The sequence below is a fragment of the Sorghum bicolor genome, chromosome 2 (genome assembly GCF_000003195.3).
Source record: "Sorghum bicolor cultivar BTx623 chromosome 2, Sorghum_bicolor_NCBIv3, whole genome shotgun sequence".
Lineage (NCBI taxonomy): Eukaryota > Viridiplantae > Streptophyta > Magnoliopsida > Poales > Poaceae > Sorghum > Sorghum bicolor.
In genome coordinates this window covers 16,610,786-16,635,691 of record NC_012871.2, presented here as the reverse complement: position 1 = coordinate 16,635,691, position 24,906 = coordinate 16,610,786, and the positions used below count along the sequence as shown (strand labels likewise).

At 40.3% G+C, this 24,906-nt stretch overlaps 1 protein-coding gene and 1 long non-coding RNA gene across 2 annotated transcripts; both read left to right on the top strand.

Annotated features, from left to right (window-relative positions):
* Positions 1,056–1,982, top strand: LOC110432250. The gene is made up of 2 exons (XR_002449663.1): positions 1,056–1,112; positions 1,526–1,982. It is a non-coding gene; the product is annotated as an uncharacterized LOC110432250 (long non-coding RNA).
* LOC8057963 (expansin-B11) lies at positions 22,223–23,716 on the top strand. The gene is made up of 2 exons (XM_002461881.2): positions 22,223–22,590; positions 22,721–23,716. Exons 1-2 carry the CDS (start codon positions 22,305–22,307, stop codon positions 23,356–23,358), a joined length of 924 nt encoding a protein of 307 aa, XP_002461926.1. The 5' UTR covers positions 22,223–22,304; the 3' UTR covers positions 23,359–23,716.

Genomic DNA, 24,906 nt, shown 5'->3' with positions numbered 1-24,906 from the left:
CTCAAAAAAAAAGATGAAACTTCTAAAGACACGTGTGCAATGTATCTTAACCCTGCATGGTTAGTGTAAGGGTAAATGCCAGTATTATGCCTCATTTGGCATAGCTCCAAACAGCTCTGGCTCCTTATTACAATATGTGAACAAGCTGGAACTGGTGATTGGTTTCATTAGTCCTAGCTAGTTCATTTTGAGGAAAGATACATGCCAGTTCTCCTTAAAGTTAAAAAAGAAAAAACTAAAGCTCCACCAAACGGGATCTTGGTGTAAACTCTATAATGTACCAAGTATTAAGGTATGATCCACAACGTAAAAGAAGTCCCTAGCAAAATAACTTCTGCTTCTCCTCATCCTCTAATCCATTTTCTCACAGGATGTGCCTCCTTCCTTCGCTCACACAGCTCATTACTACAAAAACAAAATTCAGGGGAGATAGCTAAATTGTTTTATGGAGGTGGACACAAATTGTAATCGTCTTCTAAAATGTCCAACCATTTTGAGAGATGGTTAACCTATTTACACAGATGGGCAAAATTTCGTGCCTCACAAAATCAGTTAATACCTCTAAAAAAGGGGCTATTTCAGAGGTATAGCTCTTAAAAAGTTAAAAGGCTTGTCTCTATTAATCATAAGCCCAAACTAACCGATTTAGAAACTCTAGAGTATATAAGCAAATCCTTTTTTTCCTCACACTCTCTCTTATTTCGCGCTCCTCCGTCAGTAGTGCGGCACTAGCGTGAGGCGGGGATCTGGCCTTGATGTGAGGAGAACCGGTGACAGTCATATTGTCCTCGATGTCCATGGCTAGCGGATCCATGTCAAGCGTCTAGATTTGAGTAGTTGCGATGGCACATTGATAGGCTTGGTCTTCTAATGGATACCTATGGTTCTACTAAATGAACTAAATTAGGCTCGGTGCGCCTCGTTGATGGGCTCACCGTTTTTTATTTTCATTTATTAACAGAGGTGGGCATATCTTATACTCCAAAAATCATTTTTGGTCGTATCGCAAAACCGTGACCATAGTGGTGAAGATCCTGCCACCATGCCTCCATTGCAGGTTATGTTCTTAGTTTTTCATTGGCTCCATATGTGGTCTATCCTCCAGAAGCTAGGTACGTACACTGATTTAGCTATGGCGGCATCACAGCACTTGCCACAGGTGACCAAGATTATTTTCTCCTAAGCATTTGGTTGGCGTTTTAGTCTTTGGATTGCTATTTGCTAGTCACTAGAGTGTGTGTGGTTCCCTCTTTTAATGGTTGCATGCTTGTCATGCAGAGGCCGAAAAAATTATTTTTACATTGGTCCCCCTCGCTCCCCCTCGGGTGATAATCACTAGACGCCAGAGGGAGTGTGGATTCATCGTTTTTAATAAGTTTTTTCACTAGATCGAGTCTTTAGGATTAGGGTATCTCCGTGCCAAGTTTTTTCGTTATGGAGATTTATTTCCTCCTCCTCTTCTCCAGCGACAGTGAGATGGTAGGGTGAAATCGTTTTCTCCATGACGGCTCTGTTGAAAATGCAGGCAACAACTACGGCGTCGGCATCCTCACCGATTTGACGACATAGAGACTTTTATTTCCGAACGTCGACATCAAGATGGAGCTAGTGTCGCCGCCATAGAATAATTTTCTCCGGTCTCTTCTCCATTTTATCGTGGTTAGATCACACCATGATAAAGGACTAGAGAGAATAAGTTTGAGATCAGTCTTTCTCATTCTTCGGTGGCAGAAAGAAGAAGAAAGACACCAGAAGGAAGAAGTTTCTCAACTCCACCTACATGAATGTTGGCCGTCGTTCGTTGGGCATATGTTCTCAGGCCTTTTGCCAAGTGTTTGCCTATGCGGTCATCCATACTGCAAAGCGTCGTATAGGTTTGGTTTTGAGAACTATTCACAACTTGGTATTATTTAGATGATTTTTTTCTAGATATTTATGTAATCCAGAGTGCTTGTATTCATGTACTCAGCTATTATTTAATATATTTCTTCTTTCGTCGCAAAAAAAGAATTTGTATTAACTCAATGCAATATGCTTGAAAAAATTTATTAAAATCTGCCTTTATAGCTATATATAGCATGGCAAGAGAGTTGCCTAGCGCTACCAGCCACTAATTAAAAGTATAAATTTGATGAAATGCAGCGCTGAACACAACATTGTTCTTGCAAAGACATGATACGATTACTCTCTCCCTCTGGATAAAGTGGTTCCTTGCATTGACAGATCACATGGCACATGATTCAGATCATTCAGTTTTGATTGTGCGTAAAGTGTCAGGTGCACAGTGCATAGTCGTAAACCCAGGATGCTGCAATCACACACTCCTTTCATTTTTCTGTAATAAAAAAAGAGATATTCAAACATTCTCCTTCCTGGCACTTGAGAATGATCACTGCACTGCATTTGGGTGGCATTGCAAGTGCACGACAGGTACGCCGTGGTGGTCTCGTTAGCTCGTATGAATAAAGCTGAGAGAATGATGAAGTAGCCAACCATGCATCTGATAAAGGGGGGAATCAAATGAAGGTGGCCAGCGGTTCTTCTTCTTCGTCGTCCAACGACCGTGCTATCCTAACGAACCTATCACGTGTGGTTGCATTTGGTGAACAACATCGCCACCATTAGCGAAGAGATGACTATCATGTTAGTGTTAGAATAATAAGACTAATATAGCCGGCTGCTGATTGAAATGATCTTTGGAGCCTATCTCTCAGCTTATTCATATAATAGTTAGCTCTTTACTGTTAATACATGGCCTATTATCTCTCTAACAAAGTTTTTTCGTTCTTATATCTCAGCCAGCTCTAAACTTACTATCTAAGCCAGCTCTAAACTTACTATCTAAGCCAGCTCTAAACTTACTGCTCGTTGCTGGCTGTAAAGATCGTTGCAGTCCATCTCTTGACTCACCTATATAATATTTAGCTCTTCATTATTAATATAAAATCTCTTTCATAAAGTTTCTTTCTTGTGTCTAAGCAGGCTATAAGCTTAGCCTGCTTCTCCTTTCTTCTGTTATCTTTCCTCCACCTTAGTGTTCAGTCTACTTACTGTCTGTTATTATACTTACTCTTAATAAGGAGCTATCATGACATCATCGGCTTCCCTGATTTTCTCCTTGAATCATGGAGAGAGAGAGCTTGTGGGGTGGGAAACAAATAAAAGGTATAGGTAATGCATTGGGTGTACTGCAGTAGCACTAGAAAATAGAGAAATACAAATGCCTCTATTCTAATTTGTTGATCATTTTTGTATTTTTAGATATATAATTTTATTATGTGTCTTGACATTGTATATCTAGATGCATAGCAAAAGCTATGTATTTAGAAATGTCAAAATGATCTATAATTTAGGACAAAAGGTGATAGTTGCTAATGCCATGATATATATGCAGCTGCCCACATAGACACAGAGTATTTATCATGATCTAGGGTTAGTTACTAGTAACTTAAATGAAGTTCGAATTAGATAAGGCTGACTACCTAGTTCGCTAACTAGTTATTAAAGGCTTAGCTAAAAAATTAAACCACCTATTAGCCTTCATGTTTGGATGCACTAAAACTAATTTTAACTAATTTTTGTCTAGCTAGCAATTAGCTCTTGTATCCAAACAAGCCATAAGCAGACTATCAGGAACATCTCTTAGGACAATGTTATGATACAAGAGCTAATTGCGAGCATCTCTAACAGTTTGGCAAATGACTTTCCATCCATAATATTTTTAGCAAAATTAAGAAAAATCCTCTCCAACAGTTTGACATTCTAATTCCTATCTTTTTCAATTTGGCATATCTTCCTGTCTAGCACACAAATATGCGTGCGGGTTCCGCACTTGGCATCCGTCTTTCTCCTCATGCTTAGCGGGGCTCTTCGTCCGTTTAGCGGGGCTCTTCGTTTCGTTAACGGATTTTTTTGGTTTTTGAAAATAAAATTTGCCAAACTGTTGGAGATGAGATCTTTTTTTCCTTCCCATACTATTTTGGGAGTTGGCAAACAACAAGATTTGAGAAACGAGTTTTGCCAAACGGATAGAGATGCTCTAACCAAGCTAAAAATTAGCTCAAGTGCATCCAAAAAGGAAAACTAATACGTGGGCTAACTTTTTTGCTTTGCTAGCTAGTTAAAAATTAGTTAAAATTAGCTCTAATTTATCCAAACAGAAAGATTAATAGTTAAGCTAATTGTTTAGCTAAGTCTTCAACTAGTTGTTAGCCAACTAATTAGTAGATCAATCACTGTTAATTTAGACTAATTTTTAGCCCCAGCTAGTAACTAGAGTCATGTGTATTAAACAGGCACTTAGGCACTGTCCTGATGTCGTGCCTCTTCTAAATGCATCTCAACTTGCATTATACAATAGTTTTGAGCCCTAATCCTGGAACTACTGGAAGAGCATTCGACTACAAGTACGCACTTGCAGATTAAATTTCTCTACGCGTTTTTTCAGTTCTTTCCATTTGAACTCGCAAACGCTTTTAGCATTATTAGATACTTTTTAGTTCGTATGATTAAAATTTGCATCTGAGAAAGGGGGAATCAAATGAAGATGAACAGCCATTCTTCTTCTTCATCGTCCAACAACCGTGCTAATTATAATCCTAACGAACCTATCCTTGAAGAGTACATCTTCCTCGTGTGGTTCCATTTCTTTATCCAAATCCTTGGACGGTGAGCGTGATCGCCTCCATTATCTCTAAGGGTTGGCTTTCATGTCGGTGCTAATTAGCAGCAATCATGACGTCGGCTTCACTGATTTTCTCCTCGAATCACTGGAGAGAGAGAGGTTGTCGGTGGGGAAACAAATATATATAACATTGTTTGTTCCCATAAAATTATTTGCTGAATCACTCAACCATTTAGCAGTATTTTTCTCTCATAATAAATCAATGAACAATACTTTGAACCATAACTTTTCAGCCATATATAGTGCATAGTACAGCATAGGGTACTGGGTTTGTGAGCTCTGAAATCAGGTACATCTCCACTCTGCATTTGTACTGCAGCAGCACAAAGAAATGCTAAGACAATAAAATTTACATTTTTAGATTCACCATGAAAATTATTTTTGTAATATATAATTTACACACTTGTTAAGCCATACAAATATATAGACCGAAAACTATATATGGTCGATAAATAGAAATGTTTGACTTAAAATAAAACTACTACTATAACCTTTTGTGAAACGGAGGTAGTAATATAAATTCAAAGTGTCATTTGTCATCTAAATCATCTGAAATAAAACATCTAAGATTTCTTGTTTGTAAGTTAGGACTTGAGAAGTGTATAAGGAAGACATTTGTTAACAAGGATATATGCATCTTTTTAACTTGACTTCTAATTCACACTGACTTTCAACATTCTCCTCACCAGCAGATGAGCTTTTTATCCCCATATTTACCAGAAAGCTATTCTTCTTAGACTTTTGAAGAAGAACCTCAGAGACAACATCAGCCACATCCTTTGGTTCCTCACCATCATTTATAGGAGCATTTATCTTGTCCTCCATTTCAACCTAGCAGTGGATGGGATACATAAATAAATGAACATGACATTCATGTACCTCATGTATCATTTGATTATGCACTAATTTTTACTTACAATAGCAGATTGAACTGTAGAAGTGAACCCTTTCTTTTTACTGTAGTGAGTGTCTTTAAAAACATTCAGTGCATTTGGTGGTTCATTTTGATACGTGTTTGCCTGAAAATGAATTGAAAACAAGGACAACTTGAAAAAACTAATGTTGAATCTTTATATTTGTAATATAGACGACCAGCAATAAATTAAACTAATTGACATGTGATGCAACTGTTGCAAAAGTTTCATACTTAGAAGCCATCAAGGCTTCTACATAAGCACGAGAACCAATTTGTAACACAAACCAATCAAGCAGTATGACTAAGCCAAGTGCTTGTTATTTGTACTCACCAAATTTATAAGCTGCATTTCATAACTGCGAGAATGAAAGCCCAAGTTTGGTTTTGGTAATTAATGACACCAAGTTGCTAATGCCTTATGTCCAATTGATTTGAGTTAGGCATAACAACACATATGATGAAGGCTCAAGGTGGCATGGAAAGGTGTCCACATGATTACAAAGAGATGAAGCATGAAGTGGAGATCATGGTGATAAACAAGGAGTAAAGTGATCAAGGCAAAGGTATAAACATAGGGTTCTGCTCTTGTCGGTCTAAGTTGAGTAGAGAAGTGTTTGACCGGATTTAGAATAGATAGCCGACTATCAAGAGGGGAAATTACGGTCATCTCTCGAATCAAGTGCTACTAAGTCCATATCTTGAGCATATGCATTAGGATCTAGTCTTGTGCTAACCTAACTCCTTTGATGAAAATGTTTGTGAAATGCTAACACACATGCACATTGGTGGTGGACACTTGGTGGTGTTAGCACATTTGCAAAGGAGGTAGTGTTCCTAGGGTAGAGAGGGGTTTGGCTTCCTCTCTCACTTCCGCCGAGCTTGCAAGAAAATGAAATGCATATTTTCGGTGCTTTTGAGAAAATGAAATGCTTTTCTATTGCACCGGTGGGAAATTTGAAGAAGTCGTGGGAGAGTTTCTCACCGAGAAACACTCACCGAACGCTGATGTTGACAGCACCAGACGCTGCACCTGTGCGTCCGGTGAGGAGACAGTCTCTAGCGCTTGTGAGCTGAGCACATCGGATGCTCATCATCGGACGCAGGCCAATTACTGTTCACGCGTCCGGTGAAGCCAAACGACTGCGAGCTTTTCTGACGAGAGCATCGGACGCACCGAAGAGAGTCTGATGGTCAACGTCCAGTGACCTAGCGTGTTTTACAAACTCTCCGCGTACATGTCCGCTGTGTACCGGACGCGTCCGGTGTCCACTTGACCGCGTCTGGTGGTTTGAAAGTAGCCGTTAGAGATTGACGCGTGAGATTCAAAAGGTGACACGTGGCTGTCTTCTAAGCACCGGACGCATGATTTGAGTGTCCGGTGGCTCACCTGGAGCGAGTATGGTGGCCTCGACTTTTGCTCAGTGAAAGAGCCAACGGCTCTATTTGTTGAGGGGGCTTATAAATAGAAGGTGGTCGGGCTTGGGGGGCTCTCTCTTGCACTTTGGCATACTTGAGATATACTTTGAGCTAGAGAACACTCCCTCCACTCATCTCCTTGCTTGATTGCTAATTCTAGTGAGATTGAGTGAGATTCAAGTGCATTGCTTTGAGAGTTGCATCTAGTTGCACTTGATCCTTGAGTTTGTTGTGGATTTCTCGTTACTTTTGGGTGTTTCCCCACGCCCTAGATTGCTTGGAGCAGCGGAGGTGTTGAGCTCATGATTAGAGATTGTTTCGAGCCTCACCAAGTGATTTGTGAGGGGTTCTTGAGCCTTCCACGCTGGAGATCACAATTGGCTACTCTAGTGGATTGCTCATGGCTTGGTGGATCCCCATCTTGTGAGTGGATGTGTGGCACCCGCTGAGGGTTTGGCTTTGAATTGCTAATTAGCTCGTGATCCATTAAGTGGGTGTATCACCACAACGAGGACTAGCTTGCCGGGAAGCAAGTGAACCTCGGTAAAAAATATTGTGTCATCTCTTGCCGAGGATTCTCTCTTGTGATTGTGATTGTGAATTATTGATTGGATATATCTCTACTCTACAACGTCGGTATAACAATCACTCAACACTCTTTACTATCTTGCTTACCTTGCTAATTGTTTAGCTTGTTTAGTTTAGCTCTTGTTTAGGAGTGTAGCTAGCCTTAGTTGTGCTTTGTTGTTGTGACTTAGTGTTTAGCCTAGTACTAGACTTTAGGTGACTTGCATAGCTTAGTTGAGCTAGTGCTAGAATTGCTTCACCTTTTGTTTTACTAACTCACTTGTTTAGTAAAGTTTGTAGAAAATTTAAATAGGCTATTCACCCCCCTCTAGCCATTTGGACCTTTCAGAGAACCAGTAGTCTGATGAAACTGCACTTTGCTTCTCTTAGTTCTTCTCACAAGTCAGCTACACCAACAAAGTTATAATGTTAGGCACTTATGGGATCAACATCAGATTTTGCTCACTGGCATGAACTTACCATTATGTTCTCATTTTTCAGTATTCGACAAGTGTATCCTATTGGGCATCATTCATCGATGACATAGGAGATTTCTTGGGCACCTTATGCAGTGGACAGGCATCAAAATACTTTGTCTTTAGCTTATTGCGCTGCTGGCCAACAGATTACTTCAGCATAGCCACACATGCTCTTTTCACAGGTTTTGACTTTCTATTCTCTTCCAACTTGGACTATAGTTAACAATATTATTAGTACTTGATCTTGAATAGACAATGTAATAGTTGAAAATAGACATTGTAAAGGGGCAAGTTTGAACACTTACACAAACACTATTTATGTATGCTTTGATGATAGGTCTTGAACTTTCTTTCTTGTATTCCTTCTAGTATGGAAATATGGGCATATTCCCCTGACTGTGTTGCATTCAGTTGCAAACTTAACAGCAATCATCACTGAGTTTGGCCTTTTCTTCCCTGGTTCAATAACCATAGAAAGTTTGCCTTTTTTAGAGTGAGTCATCTTATCTAGTTTCTTTTCCAAATATTAGGTCCCCTAATCCTAACATCCTCATCAAAAAGGTCATCTGGAAATGATATATTTTAGTACACTAGTGTCTTATGTTGGGTATGGGAAGGTTTACATTGTGTAAGGATCACAGAAACACACATGTAGAGTCCATGCCATTATCACTGGATCCATCCTGGTTCCGCACAGTCTATGTGTTGTCTCCTCCTTCAGTCTAGCAGACATTTTGCTAGGCTGCATCAGCTACAATGCATGATATAGTTAGTAAAACAAATAGAATTTTGTTTGGTCAACTTGAGTACAATTTTTTTCATGAAAGTCAGGGTTAACCTTCCTCTGTAGTCTGGTTGGAGATTTCAGTTGCACTAGCCTCCTTTGCATTTGACCTTATGAGTGTACCAACTTGATTCTAAGGCTGCACCTTTCGACCAATAAAGATTGCAACCATAAAGAATGGATCGATCCTCTGCATGATGAATTTCTGTGCACCTTGCTACTAGACCTTGTCACTACAGTTTGGAAGCTGAAGAGGGATTTCTCAAAGAAATACAAGCATGCATTCGACAGCAAATCATGTATGAGAATCGGTTGTGGGAGAAAGAGAAGCAAATAGTGGAGAATGAGAAGGAGCTGGATGCAAAGGATGTAGCCTTTCAAGTGTTGGCTGCAAGGAAGACTTTTTTGATCACAGAGCAATACCATGATCTTTATATTGGTAGTTGGGGTCTTGTGTGGTGTGCATTGGAAGATTATGGAAAGTTGAGACAACTCTTAAAGTGAGTTGTGTAGTTTGTAACATGTAGTTCTGCTAGGAAGACTGATGTAATATGTAGTTCTTTTGCTTCTTTTGTCAGTGGTTCAGACAATGGCAGTGTCCTTCAACCATGGAATATGTTGTTCTTTTGCAGTTCCAATGGCAATGTCCTTCAACCATGGAATACGATCTGTGTTTGAACTATGGAGTTAGTCTTCTCATTTCTATGTCATGATGACAAGATATGTTTAAACTATGTTGCTATACTAGTTTTCAATGAGATTCTTGCATATGTTGTGTTGGGTATTTTAAACGCAAACAGAAAAATCCGCAAGCGCACGGATACCGATGTAGCTTTCACCCGGGAGTATTCCAGAGTATCGATTTTCCACAGGGAACGTGAGTGTACTAATTAAGATTCAAGATCGCCCAAGGACAACTATATAATTATTTTTGGTGGGAAGAGAGGAAGTTTCCTGAGAGTTCTCTAGTTGATCTAAGAATCAAGAATTACTTCAAAGATTATTTATTTCGGGACATCAGAACACTAACCATAAAAAGAGATGAGAAGGGCTAGGAAGCTCTCACTACGGTCCTACAAACACCGATCCGAACGAGGTGGAATACGTCGACCGTTAGGGCTGTCACTACCCTAGGGCTACCACAACAATCCGTAGGATTGGGTGCAATTCCAGGTAATTGCAAGACTAAACACCACGTCTAATCTATTAATTACTACTCTAGCGTTATAAAGACTAGAGCACTTGATGCAAGCGGGAATCCAATAAATAACTTGAATGTAAATAAAAGTAATTAAAGAACTCAGGAATTATGAATTGAAGAACTTGGAGAACGATGAAGAACGAACCAGTTGCAGCAAAAGTATAATGTTGAGGAAGATCCGACAGGCCCGGCTCCTCCTCCGCTCTCCTCTTCTCTCTCCCTATTTTCTAGATTACAAACTAACTAGAACTAGAACTAGAGGAACTAGAACTAGAACTAGATGAACTAGAGAGATCCTCTCTACTTGGATGAAGAATTGAAACCCTAGCTTTGATTCTATAGAAGAGGTATGTTCTCCAGGGGCCAGGGGGCTTTGCTTATATAGTCTTTTCAGATGAATGTGGGCCATTGGATCAAACCGACATTAATCGCACGGTTTTCCTTGATCCCTTAGGTCGGTGGAGCACGATCCGCGCGACCTGCCCTGATTGGCCACCAGGGCAGGGCCGGCGCCCAAGGGCGGAGGGCAGGCGCCCTGCTCCCGGGTCCACTTGGCCTCCCGTTCGTTCCCGTGGCTTCTGGAGTCTTCTAGATGATAGAAAATTGCGTGGCACGTTAATATCTCTATGTAAACCCGACGTGTGGGGCTTTCCTCCGTATTTCCTGATAACCCCCTGCAGAAATAGACAAACACCAAAACTCGTGGAAATCTATCAGATAAAACCCTAAGTTTGGGTGTTGGTTGCATTTGGATCCTTTTCCATGATTAGTTGATGGTTAAATGTGAGCATTAAGGACCGTCAACAAGCTCCCCCAAGCTTAAACTTTGCTCGTCCCGGAGCAAAGATGAACTCAAGAGTTTCTACAGTGGTTTCATGCCTTAAAGATATACATGTGTTCAAACAAGATCTCATCTCTGGGTTAGGGTAAACTGTTAAGATTTAAACTTACTCATTTTACCTTCCACCATGGGGCTTGCAACCGTCACTTGTGTCTTGAGCAGTTAAAAGATAGAACGGTCTAGTCAAGTGCCATGTCTCTTGTTCTTCGATTAACTATAGCTCTGGAGTTTTTGCAGATTTTCAAATAAAACTCAGAGATTCTTTGTATGACTCTCTCTAGTCTCTCTTTTGTGGTATTTCTGGATCCTTACCAAGGCAGTAATGGTGTATGCCTTCTCTCAAAGTATGTGGTATTTTTGGTATGAGGCATAGTGGCATTGCCTTCTCTCTCACCTTACTCTAATAAGGTTTTGATATCTGGAGCTCATAGGTGGGAGACAGCTAATACATATTTACAAGACATTTATTGCATAGTTAAATCATGGATCCAGAAGAACAAGTCAATAAGTCAAATCAAGATGTTCATGTGTGGCGAATGAACGGTGTATGGTGATGATGGTGATAACAATGGTGAAAGTCTAATTCTACTTGTGCTCTTTTGAGGGATACATACCTTTCTTGCTCTTTTAAAACTTTTTGAGGAGAATGAGATGCTCTATATTTTCTATTTCTTTTCTCTCAGGTGGGTATCTTGTACCCCTAATTCTACTGTCGGACACTTGTCCATTTTTACCTCTCGTCTCACTTTTTCTTTTCTTTCGAGGTTCCGGGCACTTGCCCCTTTTTATTTCCTCGTATCTTTTTTTAGAGCACTCACCTCTTTAAATAATGTAGCAAGTGGTAGTAACCGAAATAACTTGAGCATTTATTTCACATGGGAAAACAGAAATAGAAGAATGTTTTTGGCTATTCTTTCTCGGATTAGGAGTAGAATATTTTTGGGTAGTTCTGGAGATGGAAATGGGTGGATATATGTGGATGCGTACTTCCGGAGTAGAAGCAGCATGTGTGAGTGAATGTGCAAGTGAATCTTGATTTAATCACATGACAAGCTCCTAAGGGTCTACACATCTTGACCACACTCAATGCTCATAAGCAGTAACAAGTAAATAAATGGTTCATAGTCTAATAAGCATGTATATATGGCTGTGGTAGGATTTTAAACTCTCATCATACAGGAACTCATCATGTGATATTTTAAAAAATTTTAAAGATAAAATTCTCCAGAATTCTAGCATCTCTAGGAACAGATAAAAGCAGCTCAACCTTCTCATATCATATCTGTTAACAACTTAGACTTTAAATCAAGTACTCTTCTCACAAGTTCAGGTTTAGAGCAAATCTTAATTAATAGCAGTCATGCCTAAACTTGAGAGAGATTTCAATTTTGAGAACTAGTCATGGCAGAGCAACTATTCATCATTTCCATATGAGAGCTTATCACGAAAGTTCATAGAAAATTTTATTTATTTATTTATTTAGCAAACTAAGCAAAGATATATATATAAGCACAAAATCTTTATTTGGGTTTTTATGATTATGCATCTTTTTATTATTTGAGTAAAGTATAAACATGAGTATAACACTTAGATGGATAAATGAGGGTGCTCTCCCCCAAGCTGGATTTTGACGTAATTTCTCCTGATGTAGCTAGCAGGTGGCGGAGGTGTATTTGAATGTCGGCAGCACCCTGACAGCGATTAGGATGTCCTCCGTCTGCTAGTCTTCTTTGATCCTTGAATTCTGTGGAGCTCAAATAGACAACAAAGCTTTGTGGAACTGGTTAAGTGTTAAAATAAGTATCTAGCCTTTATCATGTTGGGCCTCCTCAATAAATGTTACACTCTTTGATAGGATCATAAATTTATTTTTATATTTTTATTTTTATAGCACATAAATATATTTATTTTATTTTTACACCACCACAGTGAATGTACTTATGGGTTTTATGCCATGAGCATACTCACATGGGGCTTACTATTTTTAACATTTTTATTTTCTTTTCAAGACGATATGAACCTGATTAACTAAGCAAACTATTTTAAATAATTGAAAAGAAAAAGATAACTACCAAGTTTACCTTTTGGCAAGGCGTTCGGTGTTTTTAAGTCCTCCAAACGGGACTCTCTGTTTTCTCAGTCGTCCTGGGATTCACTGGATGGCGTAGTCGGTGGTTCCGGCGGCGCCTGCTCTTCATGTATAACTATCTTCTCTCTCCACACCTGACTCGGTGCTACGGTCTCCTCAGGACAGTTCTGTTCAAGTTATATGTCTTCAGAACTTACTTCTCCTTCGTAGTCTGCCCATCCGTCCTTGATGATTTGCCTTCTCTGGTTGCGGTTGCGTCGTTTTCTTCTTGTCCTGACCTTCTTAGAGTCTTCAACTATATAGTTAGGGTCAATAAAATAGCGGTGTACCTTCTCAGAGGGAAAGTGCATGTGGACTTCTCCGGTTCCAATGTAGATGATTGCTTTAACGGTGCTGAGGAACGGTCTCCCAAGGATGATGGGTGGATCGTACTCGTCTTCTCCCATGTCAATAACCTGAATGATCGTCTATTTTGACAGGGACATCAATTACTATACCTTCAACCTTTCAGAATGTCTGATCTGCCATCTGGAGCTGAATGTATATCGATTTTAGGGGCATGGTTCCAAACAGGAGCTGATAGGTGACTGCGGCCATTATGTTGATGCTTGACCCGGTGTCGCAAAGTGTCTTCTGGAAGTTGTATCCATTAATGGAGCACTAGATGCTTGGCATACCTAGGTCGTCCTTTTTGGTCAGAAATGGTGACTTAAGTCGACGATCTTGACCTCCTTGAACTGCAGTGATCATCTTAGCTGACTCGGTCCACATTTGCTTGTTCATGTTCCTCCTGTTGGTCCTCTTCCTTGGTTTATGTCAGGATTGCTCTGAGATTTGTGTAATTTTGTTCTCGAAGGAAAACGTCTCCTTCTTCCTCTTGATATAGAAACTGATCTTGGCAGCACTAGCGTAGATGACAGCTCCCGAGGTGTTCAGGAATGGCCTCCCTAGGATGATGGGTGCCCTCTCATCAGTATCAGTCTCTATCACCACGAAGTCTGCTGGAGCGTATAAGGTACCAATTCGGACGTAGAGGTTCTTCAATATTCCCTTTGGGAAACTTAGCGTACGATCTGCAAGCTGCAAACACATGGCTGTTTCTAATAAAGGATGTGTAAAGAATTTTTCATAGAGTACCCTAGGCATAATGTTAACGCTGGAGCCAAAGTCGCAGAGTGCTTCTGGGAAGTCCACTATGCCGATGGAGATCGGGATGACGGGGCGTCCTGGATCGCCTCTCTTGACCGGCAGAAGGTCAGTAATTACTTCCACAACATGGTTACTCTTGTAGTTACCTGCATCAAACATGTCTACAAGAGTTGCATATTCTAATCCTTCCGGTTGTGATGGTATACCGGGGATAGTAGGAGAAACAACAGCAGCTATTTAATTTAACTAAGATTCAATCATTTTATTAAAGCTAATTTAATTCTCGATGGCAGTAGAGAAATTATCCATTCTATTATTTATATTTTCTAATATTTTATCATTAGATGCCAATTTCTTAGATAGGTTATCTATTAGCTTTCCTTGATTAGACACTAACTCTCTCAGAGGTACAAAATTATTATTATTATTATTGTAAGAATTATTACCTTGATAATTACCTGAGTAGTTAGGCCTCTGTTGATTCCAACCTTGATTTTGTTGAGGACGGTTGTAGTAGTAGTAGTAGTAGTTGTTGTTGTTGTTGTTGATGTAGCTTACGTCCTCAAGCATCTTAGGGCAGTGATTGCCTGAGTGTCCAGTATCTCCAGTGTGTTTGTGCTCGTAGATCCAGGTTCTTCACTTGGTGGAGTCTGGGAGTTGTAAAACTCCTTCATATTTTGCCCGAAGTGTACCTGCTCATAGAGACAAGGCAGAGACCAAGTGCATGGGCCCTGTTGGTGGAAAACACCAACAGAACCAAAAGTGTATTTGTTCTTCTCTAACCTTAATCATAGTGAGCAAGACAAAGTTGGTGGATAATAAGATCATGAGTGTAGCATTTAAAACATTTGTCAGATCAAATCGCTCAACCTAATGGAAAGATAATCTATCTAAACTTATGTTGTTTTTTCTATATCTTCTAAAGATTACGTGTGCAATATTTTAGCTCATATGATTAGGAGTGTGGGATCACAACGGTGGAAGGACTAAACATATTGAATCGATTGGGTTGGTTAATCTAGAGTTGTAAACAATACATGTTTGTCTCTTATATTCATGTGAACGCCAGAACCAAGGAGAAACTTATAAAAGTGATAGTCAAGTACCTTAAGATGTTACCTTACTTGAAGAGTGATGGTACAATATCACCTTGTGGAAGCTTTCCTTTCTTAGCGGTTGTGCATCGTGTTTGTGGCACCCTCCATGGATCATCTCTTGTGAGCTATGCCTTCCTTGTGTAAATTGTTAACCTTCATGCGTCTCTCTCTTTGTCTTCAGTGTGAGTTTATCTCAGGACTTCCCAGGTCGATATTAAAGTTTTCCTGCAGGGGTTAGTCCAACAAAATATCCAATATCTACTATAGCATACGATCACCTCAAAGATCAACCTAGACACCATGTCTAATTTAATTTAGGAGGGCATTTTAACCTAAGCACCATGCTTAATTTGAAATCCCTTGGAAGTAAGATCAACATTCCTAACTAAGCACCATGCTTAATTAAGAGATAAATGAAACTACTCCAAACCTAGACATATACTAAAGCAAATAAAGGTAGCATGAGAGCATTTATAGAGATCAACTCAAGTGGAGATGAAGTAGTGTGATTAGTATTTAACAAATTGAGCATGTCTCAAAGGTAGGGACAACCAACATAGCAACATGGCAAAGGATGTTTTTATGTAAAGTACTCCCTCAAGCTTGAATTTTGCAAAATTCAAGCTTGGATGAATTTAATTTAATGTTGTATGATGATTGGTTGGACATACCTTGTGCTTGTCATTCATCTGATCTTCTTGCTCCAATCCTGGAAAGGTTAGTGACAAGAATACCCGAAGGATTTTTTTTACAATTATCCTTATATGCTCAATACACATGGTAATGTTGCAAATAATTAAAAGCTCATGTTACGATCTGATCAGTGCTATTTTAGGACACTAAGCTTGTCCTTAGGAAACCATCAATTTATGTCGGCGAAGTGGTTTCCCCTCCAACGCTGACCTATATCAACTCAACGAGATCTGCAATATTTATTATAGACATATGCATCGACAACCACCCTTTTAAAGTTTTTAAGATGTTGCATATGAGCATGTAGTAAATGAAGTGGCTATGAAATAAATTCCATGCTCATTAATGCTTGGAGTGAAATCCATGTGGTGTGGTGAAAATGGTAAGGTGAATGTGGTAAAAAAAGGAAAATAAAAAGGATACACGGACGACTTGGTTCGAAACTAGCACAGCTACCGTTCCCCGGCAACTGCGCCAGAAAGCTTGTTGGGTATTTTAAACACAAACAGAAAAATCCGCAAGCGCACGGATACTGATGTAGCTTTCACCCGGGAGTATTCCAGAGTATCAATTTTCCACATGGAATGTGAGTGTACTAATTAAGATTCAAGATCGCCTAAGGATAACTATATAATTATTTTTGGTGGAAAGAGAGGAAGTTTCCTGAGAGTTCTCTAGTTGATCTAAGAATCAAGAATTACTTCAAAGATTATTTATTTCGGGACATCAGAACACTAACCACAGAAAGAGATGAGATGAGAAGGGCTAGGAAGCTCTCACTACGGTCCTACAAACACCGATCCGAACGAGGTGGAATACGTCGACCGTTAGGGCTGTCACTACCCTAGGGCTACCACAACAATCCGTAGGATTGGGTGCAATTCCAGGTAATTGCAAGACTAAACACCACGTCTAATCTATTAATTACTACTCTAGCGTTATAAAGACTAGAGCACTTGATGCAAGCGAGAATCCAATAAATAACTTGAATATAAATAAAAAAAACTCGATGGAAGGAGCAGACCGCACCCCCATTTTTTAATTAAGAAGATGCAAGGTTCGAACCTGGGTCTCCGGATTGAGAACGAGCTCCAATAACCAGTTGCCCACGAGAGCACTTGCTGAATGTAAATAAAAGTAATTAAAGAACTCAAGAATTATGAATTGAAGAACTTGGAGAATGATGAAGAACGAACCAGTTGCAGCAAAAGTATAATATTGAGGAAGATCCGACAGACCCGGCTCCTCCTCCGCTCTCCTCTTCTCTCTCCCTATTTTCTAGATTACAACTAGAACTAACTAGAACTAGAACTAGATGAACTAGAGGGATCCTCTCTACTTGGATGAAGAATTGAAACCCTAGCTTTGATTCTGTAGAAGAGGTATGTTCTCCAGGGGCCAGGGGGCCTTGCTTATATAGTCTTTTCAGATGAATCTGGGCCATCGGATCAAACCGACATTAATCGCACGGTTTTCCTTGATCCCTTAGGTCGGTGGAGCACGATCCGCGAGACCTGCCCCGGGTCCGCTCGGCCTCCCGTTCGTTCCCGTGGCTTCTGGAGTCTTGTAGATGATAGAAAATTGCGCGGCACGTTAATATCTCTATGTAAACCCGACGTGTGGGCCTTTCCTCCGTATTTCCTAATAACCCCCTGCAGAAATAGACAAACACCAAAACTCGTGGAATTCTGTCAGATAAAACTCTAAGTCTGGGTGTTGGTTGCATTTGGATCTTTTTTCCATGATTAGTTGATGGTTAAATGTGAGCATTAAGGACCGTCAACATGCTGTAAGAATATGAAGAATCTGCTGTGTGTCACACTGTCATATAATATTTCAGTTCAGCTTTTGGAGATGTCCCTGTTCATGTCACTGTTATTGTAGTTCCATTTTGGAGTAGCTCAATTCAACTTGAAAATAGGTCCGAATTTTTGGATATTTTGGAGTTGTCCTTGTCCCTATTCCCTTTTTGGAGCAGTTCAATTCAACTTGTCATTGAGGTTCAGATCATGTAACAATAGGTCTAGATTTTTCATAAATTGGACATAGGTTTCAGATTTCAGATAGATTGGGCATAGGTTCAGATGCTTGCCACACCTTGAGAAATTGTTAGTTACGCCTTCAACATAAGTAGAAAGGTTCCAAACACTCACGTTAGAAAGCTGTCTTCAATTTAGGACCAGACAAACACTCACAACCAGGTAATGGTTCTTATAGAAGAAATTGGATTACCCTGGAAACTCAAAGACAATATACTGGGATAGATATTTACATGTTCACCCGAAGACCATAGAACCAAACTTCTAATCTAAGTCTTAATTAAAAATATATATGCTTATTAATGGATAGATTTGGCTCAGTATGTTCAGGCAATCAACATGTAATACTCTAGGTCCTCACATGTTTCATTTGGATGATTTAGAAGGCATTCATGTTGTTTACTGCACTAAAATTGATCAGACTTCAGATAGAACACGTAACCAAAAAATGCTTAGTGACAGACTAACAACTGCCATGTGTCAAACAAGAAAATATCTCATGTTACCACTTCCATTATTATTTAATCCCGTGCTTTGGAAAGCAATCTCATCTTTGGAAAGCTATCTGATCGTCTTAAACTGAATGCCAAATTATGCCATTTATGAACAGAATTGTCCAACCATTTAAAAGAAATTAGAATTGAGGGCCAAATTAACTGGACTCAAATAAAGACCCATAATCACCATATCATCTGAGTATTGTCACACTTTCAAAATAGGATTAAGCCTGTAAACAAACAAATATCAAAACAACAATGTGTAGATTGTAAGTCTGTAAACAAAAATATCAAAACAATGGCTAGCTATTTCTTGACTCAATGCATTGACAAGCAAATAAAAGAAAAATTAAGACATGTCACAGGATTGTCATGATGCCCACAGGCAGGCTCCACCAGTGACAACAACTCAGGAAAGCAATGGCTATAAGCTTGAGCTCATTTGCACAGTCTTAGGCTCCTAGTAGGAGGCTGGAGGCTATAAGCATAGAGTTAATTTTCTAAGTAGTATAGCACCTTAATCCCTATCCCCTTTAATCCAGTGCCAGCATCATTACTGCTATTATCCCCTTTCTCAGGTTCAAGCTGAGAATGAATTGAGGAAGGTCAGTAACAAATTCTGCAACAGGCATTGGAGTGCCAGACTTTATTTTTGACTGAGATAAGCATCAAGATCTATTATGTATAGACTTGTCCAGTCCATCTTAGTACAGACTTTGTTTTTGTAAAAAAACTGGAACTCAATGCTATCATGTGAGATCCATACTCTATCTCATTCAAAAAGAAACAACAATCCAAATTCATGATTGCTAAAATTGATAAACAATTCGACATGGCATTATCACATAATCCATATTCAGATAACTTCACAAGTTAGCTTCACATCACAGTACCATATCCATATATAAAATAAAAAGAGGTGACAACAGTACTTGTGTCAACAGAAATATATGCCATTTTAGCTATTTGGACTTAGAAATTCAACACATGCACCATATACATGTCATATCGTCATTTGGACTTGAAATACAACACATGTAGCCATTTTGACCATCACAAGTTAAGATAAAAAATAAAGACCAAATTTGTAATTTCATTGACACAGCCAAGTTGAAATGACATTTAGGACAATTACAGCTCAAGTTCAGGTTTAAAGGCCATATAGACCACTTTCCTCACCAAACTGCCATTTTGGTCAGCACAGAGCAAGTTTAGTACACATAATATTACATGGTTCACTAGCAGTTCAACTGAACTTGGAATACATAATATTAGATGACACATGGTCACTAGTACACAAACTACTCATCATCACTATCTACCTCAACAGGTGCAACTTCTTCTTCACTCCAGTAATCATCCTCTGCTTCATTACACTCTTCAGCTTCACTATTAGCATTTAATTAATTTTTCATATTAAGAAGAGCAACCTCAGCAGCATGAACAACAAGGACAGCCTCATCATCCTGGTTTAATTAATGGCATGTCGGATGAAATGTCACATACTTCAGGTCTCCTGCCAATGTCCACAACACATGTCTGCTCTTGATAGGGTGCAACAGTGGATACAACACCATCTATTTGAGACATATTGTACAAATGATGATGCTTAAACATCGCCAGCTCCCGAGCAACCCCTGCGCACGCCACCGAGTGAGGGAGAGGGAGGTAGGTAGAGAGGGAAGCACTGTTGTCTTAGAGAGAGAGAGAGAGATAGAGAGAGAGAGAGAGAGTGAGTGAGTGAGTGAGGTCATGACTCATGAGAGCGGCGCCGCGCGCTCAGTCGGTCTGAGAGGAGGGTTTTAGTGGGGAGGGAACACTCTAAGTCCATAACTGTATATGAAGACGGCTATCGAGCCTCACTTGGGCTGGTTGGGCCTTAGCCTTTTTGAGGCAGACATTATAGTGCGCCCACTTCTGTTAATAGATTTACAGAGGCGGTCACCTTAAGATGACCACCTCTATAAATAGGCTATATTTGGAGGTGGTTGGCTTAAGGTGCCTGCCTCGGTAGATAAAAAATACCCACCTCTGTTAATCGTGGGCATTAACCGAGGTGGGCAAATAGGGCGTCCACTTCCGATAGGGTTTCCAAAACGCCTTCTAAATTTTTTTGTAGTAGTGCACCTCAATCCATGTGTGTTAGAATGGATTAGATGGAACATAGTTTAATTTTTACCGCAATTCACTCTGATGCATGTGAATTGAGGTGGATACGAATGCAACTAAACAAACCCTCAAGAGTTGAAAAAGGACAAGGAAGAGAGGCAATGTTTATAATGGTGACAAAGAGGAAGAGACAATGTAGATGGAAGTGTTTTGTGGAGTCTGAGGTGGTGGTAGCAGCGAAGGAGGTTAAGTCCAAGTTTAAGGTGGACTCGACCACAACTAGCACAATTTGAATTAGGTGAAAAGTGGCCTATTTTGTGTGTTGATGTGGTGTGGGTGGGTGGGGGTGAGTTCAATATGTAGAGTAGATCTAGATGTTTAGACTTTGGGGCCTTACATATGGTATCAAAGTAAATCTTCATGGACACAAATGTGTGAGTTAGGGGAACATACATGTCACTTATGCTGCATGCAATGGCACATGTGCCAACATGAAAATGCACAGTTACTTGTGCTAAGAGTTCGTTCCTCATCATTAGTTTCTCTATTGTGGATGTGTTGGGTCTATGAGGACGTCATGCCCTTTGAGGGGAGGAGTGTATGCGACACTGGACCCAATTCGAATTAGGTCAATGATGATCCATTTATGTGTTTATGTGATATAGTGGGAGTTTTACTGTCACCCTAAGGTCAATTTGGGTCAATCGTTCCCCATGGGATTGGATGAGATTAAAGGGGGCACTACTTCGTTCCCCTCCAATTCCCATGGGAATGGATTATTGTTACTTCATGCATGTTTCATAATAGCAAAATTGGATAAGTTTTTAGAAAAGATAGTGAGATAATAAATGAAAGGCACGATGTGCATTTGTGATGATGATTGGAGTCACCAAATTAAAGATAAGATGTATATGGTTCTTGTGAGAAGTTCCAGGATTTATGTTTTTCCACGTGCATGAAGGCTCCATTCAAGACGTCCAATTAGCAGTATTAAGGTATTTAGTTTTTTTTACTTTTTTTATTTAAATTGAGTCTGTCACTGAAAATTTGTGGAGGGATATAACTAGCTTGTCTCCCCATCTCTAGTCTAGTAAAGATTATAAAAGGTTGTTTAAAATATTTCATTTTCACACATATATATTTTTATATGCTTGTAAATTTTTTGTAATGTTTACGCCATTTGTTATTATGACAGATAGTTTTTTTCTCTCCAATAGTTTAGTTTATTGAGACCATCAGACTTAAAGATTATAATCAATATGTTTAAACTATTTGTAACTATTTTTAAACTCCAGTTTATAAATCTTTTTTTACATTATTTTGGCTACTACCCTCCATTCCAAATTGTACTAATTCATTCTCTTAGGCACTGTTGTATACTTCTATGCATCCTGATAGTACGCAACTTGCATTGTACAATAATGTTTTGAGCTCTAAGCCCCGAACTACCGGAAGGGCATTCGCCCACAAGTACGCACTTGCAGATTAAATTTCCCTACTCGTGCTTATTAGTAGAAGCTAAAGCAGTGGTTGGCTTGGACTTTTTCCACTGCACACCAACTCGTCACGTTCTCCCCAATAATCTCAATCGACCGGTATAGAATCGTCCCCAAAGTTAGTTGTGCATCAATCCCTTCCCCAAAGTGCCCTATAAATACCCCTCTCGTGCCCACTGCTGCAACAGAACAATCGAGCTAGCTCAGCAGATCTCTTAGTCTCTTATCTAGCTAGCTCAACAGAACAATGGCGGCGAAGCTGTGCACATTACTGCTGGCTGCAGTGGTCGTGCTCTCACTTCTAGTGAGCCCCATTGCTTGCAGCCGCAAGCTCAGCAAGACCAAGCCCAAGACAAAGCCTGCAGCCAGAGTCATCCACAAGCCAGCGGCCGCGCCTGCTGTCAAAGCCAGCCACAAGCCGGCAACTCCTGCCAAGTCCCACACCAACCACACCACTCTCTATGGCTCCGGCGGCTGGCTGTCCGGCGCCGGCGCCACGTACTACGGCGCCCCTAACGGCGACGGCGGTGAAGGTCAGTGACATGCCCTTGCTGCTTGTGTGTTCATGTCGGTCGATGCCAGCCAAAGTACTTAATACTATATGAAAACGTGCATTGGATTGATGTCGTTGAAATTAATTAATTTGTGAATGAAAACGTACAGGCGGCGCGTGCGGCTACCAGACCGCCGTCGGGAAGCAGCCGTTCGACTCGATGATCGCCGCGGGGAGCGCGCCGCTTTACAGGGGAGGCGAGGGCTGCGGCGCCTGCTACGAGGTGAAATGCACGAGCAACGCGGCGTGCTCCGGCCAGCCGGTGACCATCGTCATCACGGACCTGTCCCCGGGCGGGCTGTTCCCGGGCGAGGTCGCGCACTTCGACATGAGCGGCACGGCCATGGGCGCCATGGCGAAGCCCGGGCGCGGCATGGCCGACAAGGTCCGCGCCGGCGGCGTCGTGAGGGTCCAGTACAGGAGGGTGCCGTGCAAGTACCCCGGCGTGAACGTCGCCTTCAAGGTGGACCAGGGCGCCAACCCGTTCTACTTCAACGTGCTCATCGAGTTCGAGGACGACGACGGCGACCTCAGCGCCGTCGACCTGATGGAGGCCGGCAGCAGCGTGTGGACGCCCATGGCGCACAACTGGGGCGCAACGTGGCGCCTCAACAACGGCAGGAGGCTCAGAGCGCCGTTCGGGCTCCGGCTCACCTCCGACTCCGGCAGGGTGCTCGTCGCCAGCAACGCCATCCCGGCCGCGTGGACGCCCGGCAAGACCTACCGTTCCTTGGTCAACTACCCCTGATTTTGCTGCTGCCAAGCAATGGAGCTAGCAGAGCAAGGCCGGAAATGTGCGTCCGGGTTTCGTGGGAGGCCGTGTGTCAGAAGACGAGGAGGTTGAAGAAGGGAATGGAGTTCTTCCCTCCCTCCACACGGCCTCGCTGCATTCGCCTAGTGATGTGTGAACGGCGGTGCTGTAATTTTATTTCTTCCTTGTTGGTCTCTGTTGTGCTGTTGTGGTTGTGGAAAGCAAAGAGAGAAACTAGAGCTGCGCGACTAATGTTTGCGCGCCAATGCATCAAGTTGTGGTTTTGAATTTGTGTACATCGCAATCCTTTCAGAATTGAGGAAAAAAGATTTAAGTGAATGGTTTGCATTCCGTATTTCTCAGCTGCTTGTTCATTTCACTGAAATTTTGCTTATGATGGTACTGTGTGCTGATTTATTATAAAAGAAAAACATTGTACAATGACTTAAAGTTGAGCATAGTTTATTAGTCATTGTGCAGTGTTTTTTAATTTGATCAAACTTTAGGGTAAAGAATTTTAATTTGATCAAGGTTATAAAAAATCTTGACATGCCCCTGCTGGTTACAAAACTAGGGATATACTCCTACTGAGTTGTATATATATATATATATATATATATATATATATATATATATATATATAATATGATGTTAAGTAAATGAGATCAGATTCATAATGGAATATATATTTTTGTAGTACCTGTTTTGTGTCATAAATATTGATTTTCTCTTAGGGCCTTTCTTCAAACAACCATGGAAAAAGATACGTTTGTCATGCAAATCACTTAGGGCCTTATTTAGTTCCTAAAAAAAAATTTTAAATTTTTCAGATTCTTCGTCACATCGAATCTTGCAACACATGCATAAAGCATTAAATATAGATAAAAAATAACTTATTACACAGTTTAACTGTAATTTGCGAGACGAATCTTTGGAGCATAGTTAGTCCATAATTGGACATTGTCAAATACAAATGAAAGTGCTACAGTGTCTATTTTTGTCAAAAAAAATTTTGAAACTAAACAAGCCCTAGACCTAGTTCGGTTCGCAGAATCCATTTCTTGGAAAGAATGGTTCGCTAATTTGTATAAACTTGATCAAGTTGGAATGGTTTTTGGGCTCATTATAGACTAACTGAATAAGCCCTTAGGAAAACCAATCGACCCGCTGAGCATGTCACCATTTAAGAGGGGCTATATATGGATTAATCTTAGCTCCCCGTTGTTAGTATACAGCTGATGCTGGTCAGGGTGAGGGAGGTCTGGGCCTTAGGGTCAAGATCAAAGTTTAAAATAGCGGGCTATTGAAAATAACGGTAACTTTTTTCAGCAGCTATAGCAGCCCTATAACACATAACGTTTTTATAAAACAAAATACATTAAAACACGAGTAATTAATGAAAAATATATGGTAAATACGAATTTCGATGAATAAAAACATGTTTTTATAAGTCTAGGTAACTTTACTAAACATCAATATGACATTACAACATTGTTCATGAAAGCTTAATTGTCCAAAATACCAAATTAGTTGCAAATAATAAAT

Coding starts and splice junctions, on each gene's coding strand:
- LOC8057963 (XM_002461881.2), top strand. CDS start 22,305: ATGGCGGCGAAGCTGTGCACATTACTGCTGGCTGCAGTGGTCGTGCTC. Junction 22,591..22,720: donor TAACGGCGACGGCGGTGAAG/GTCAGTGACATG, acceptor GAAAACGTACAG/GCGGCGCGTGCGGCTACCAG.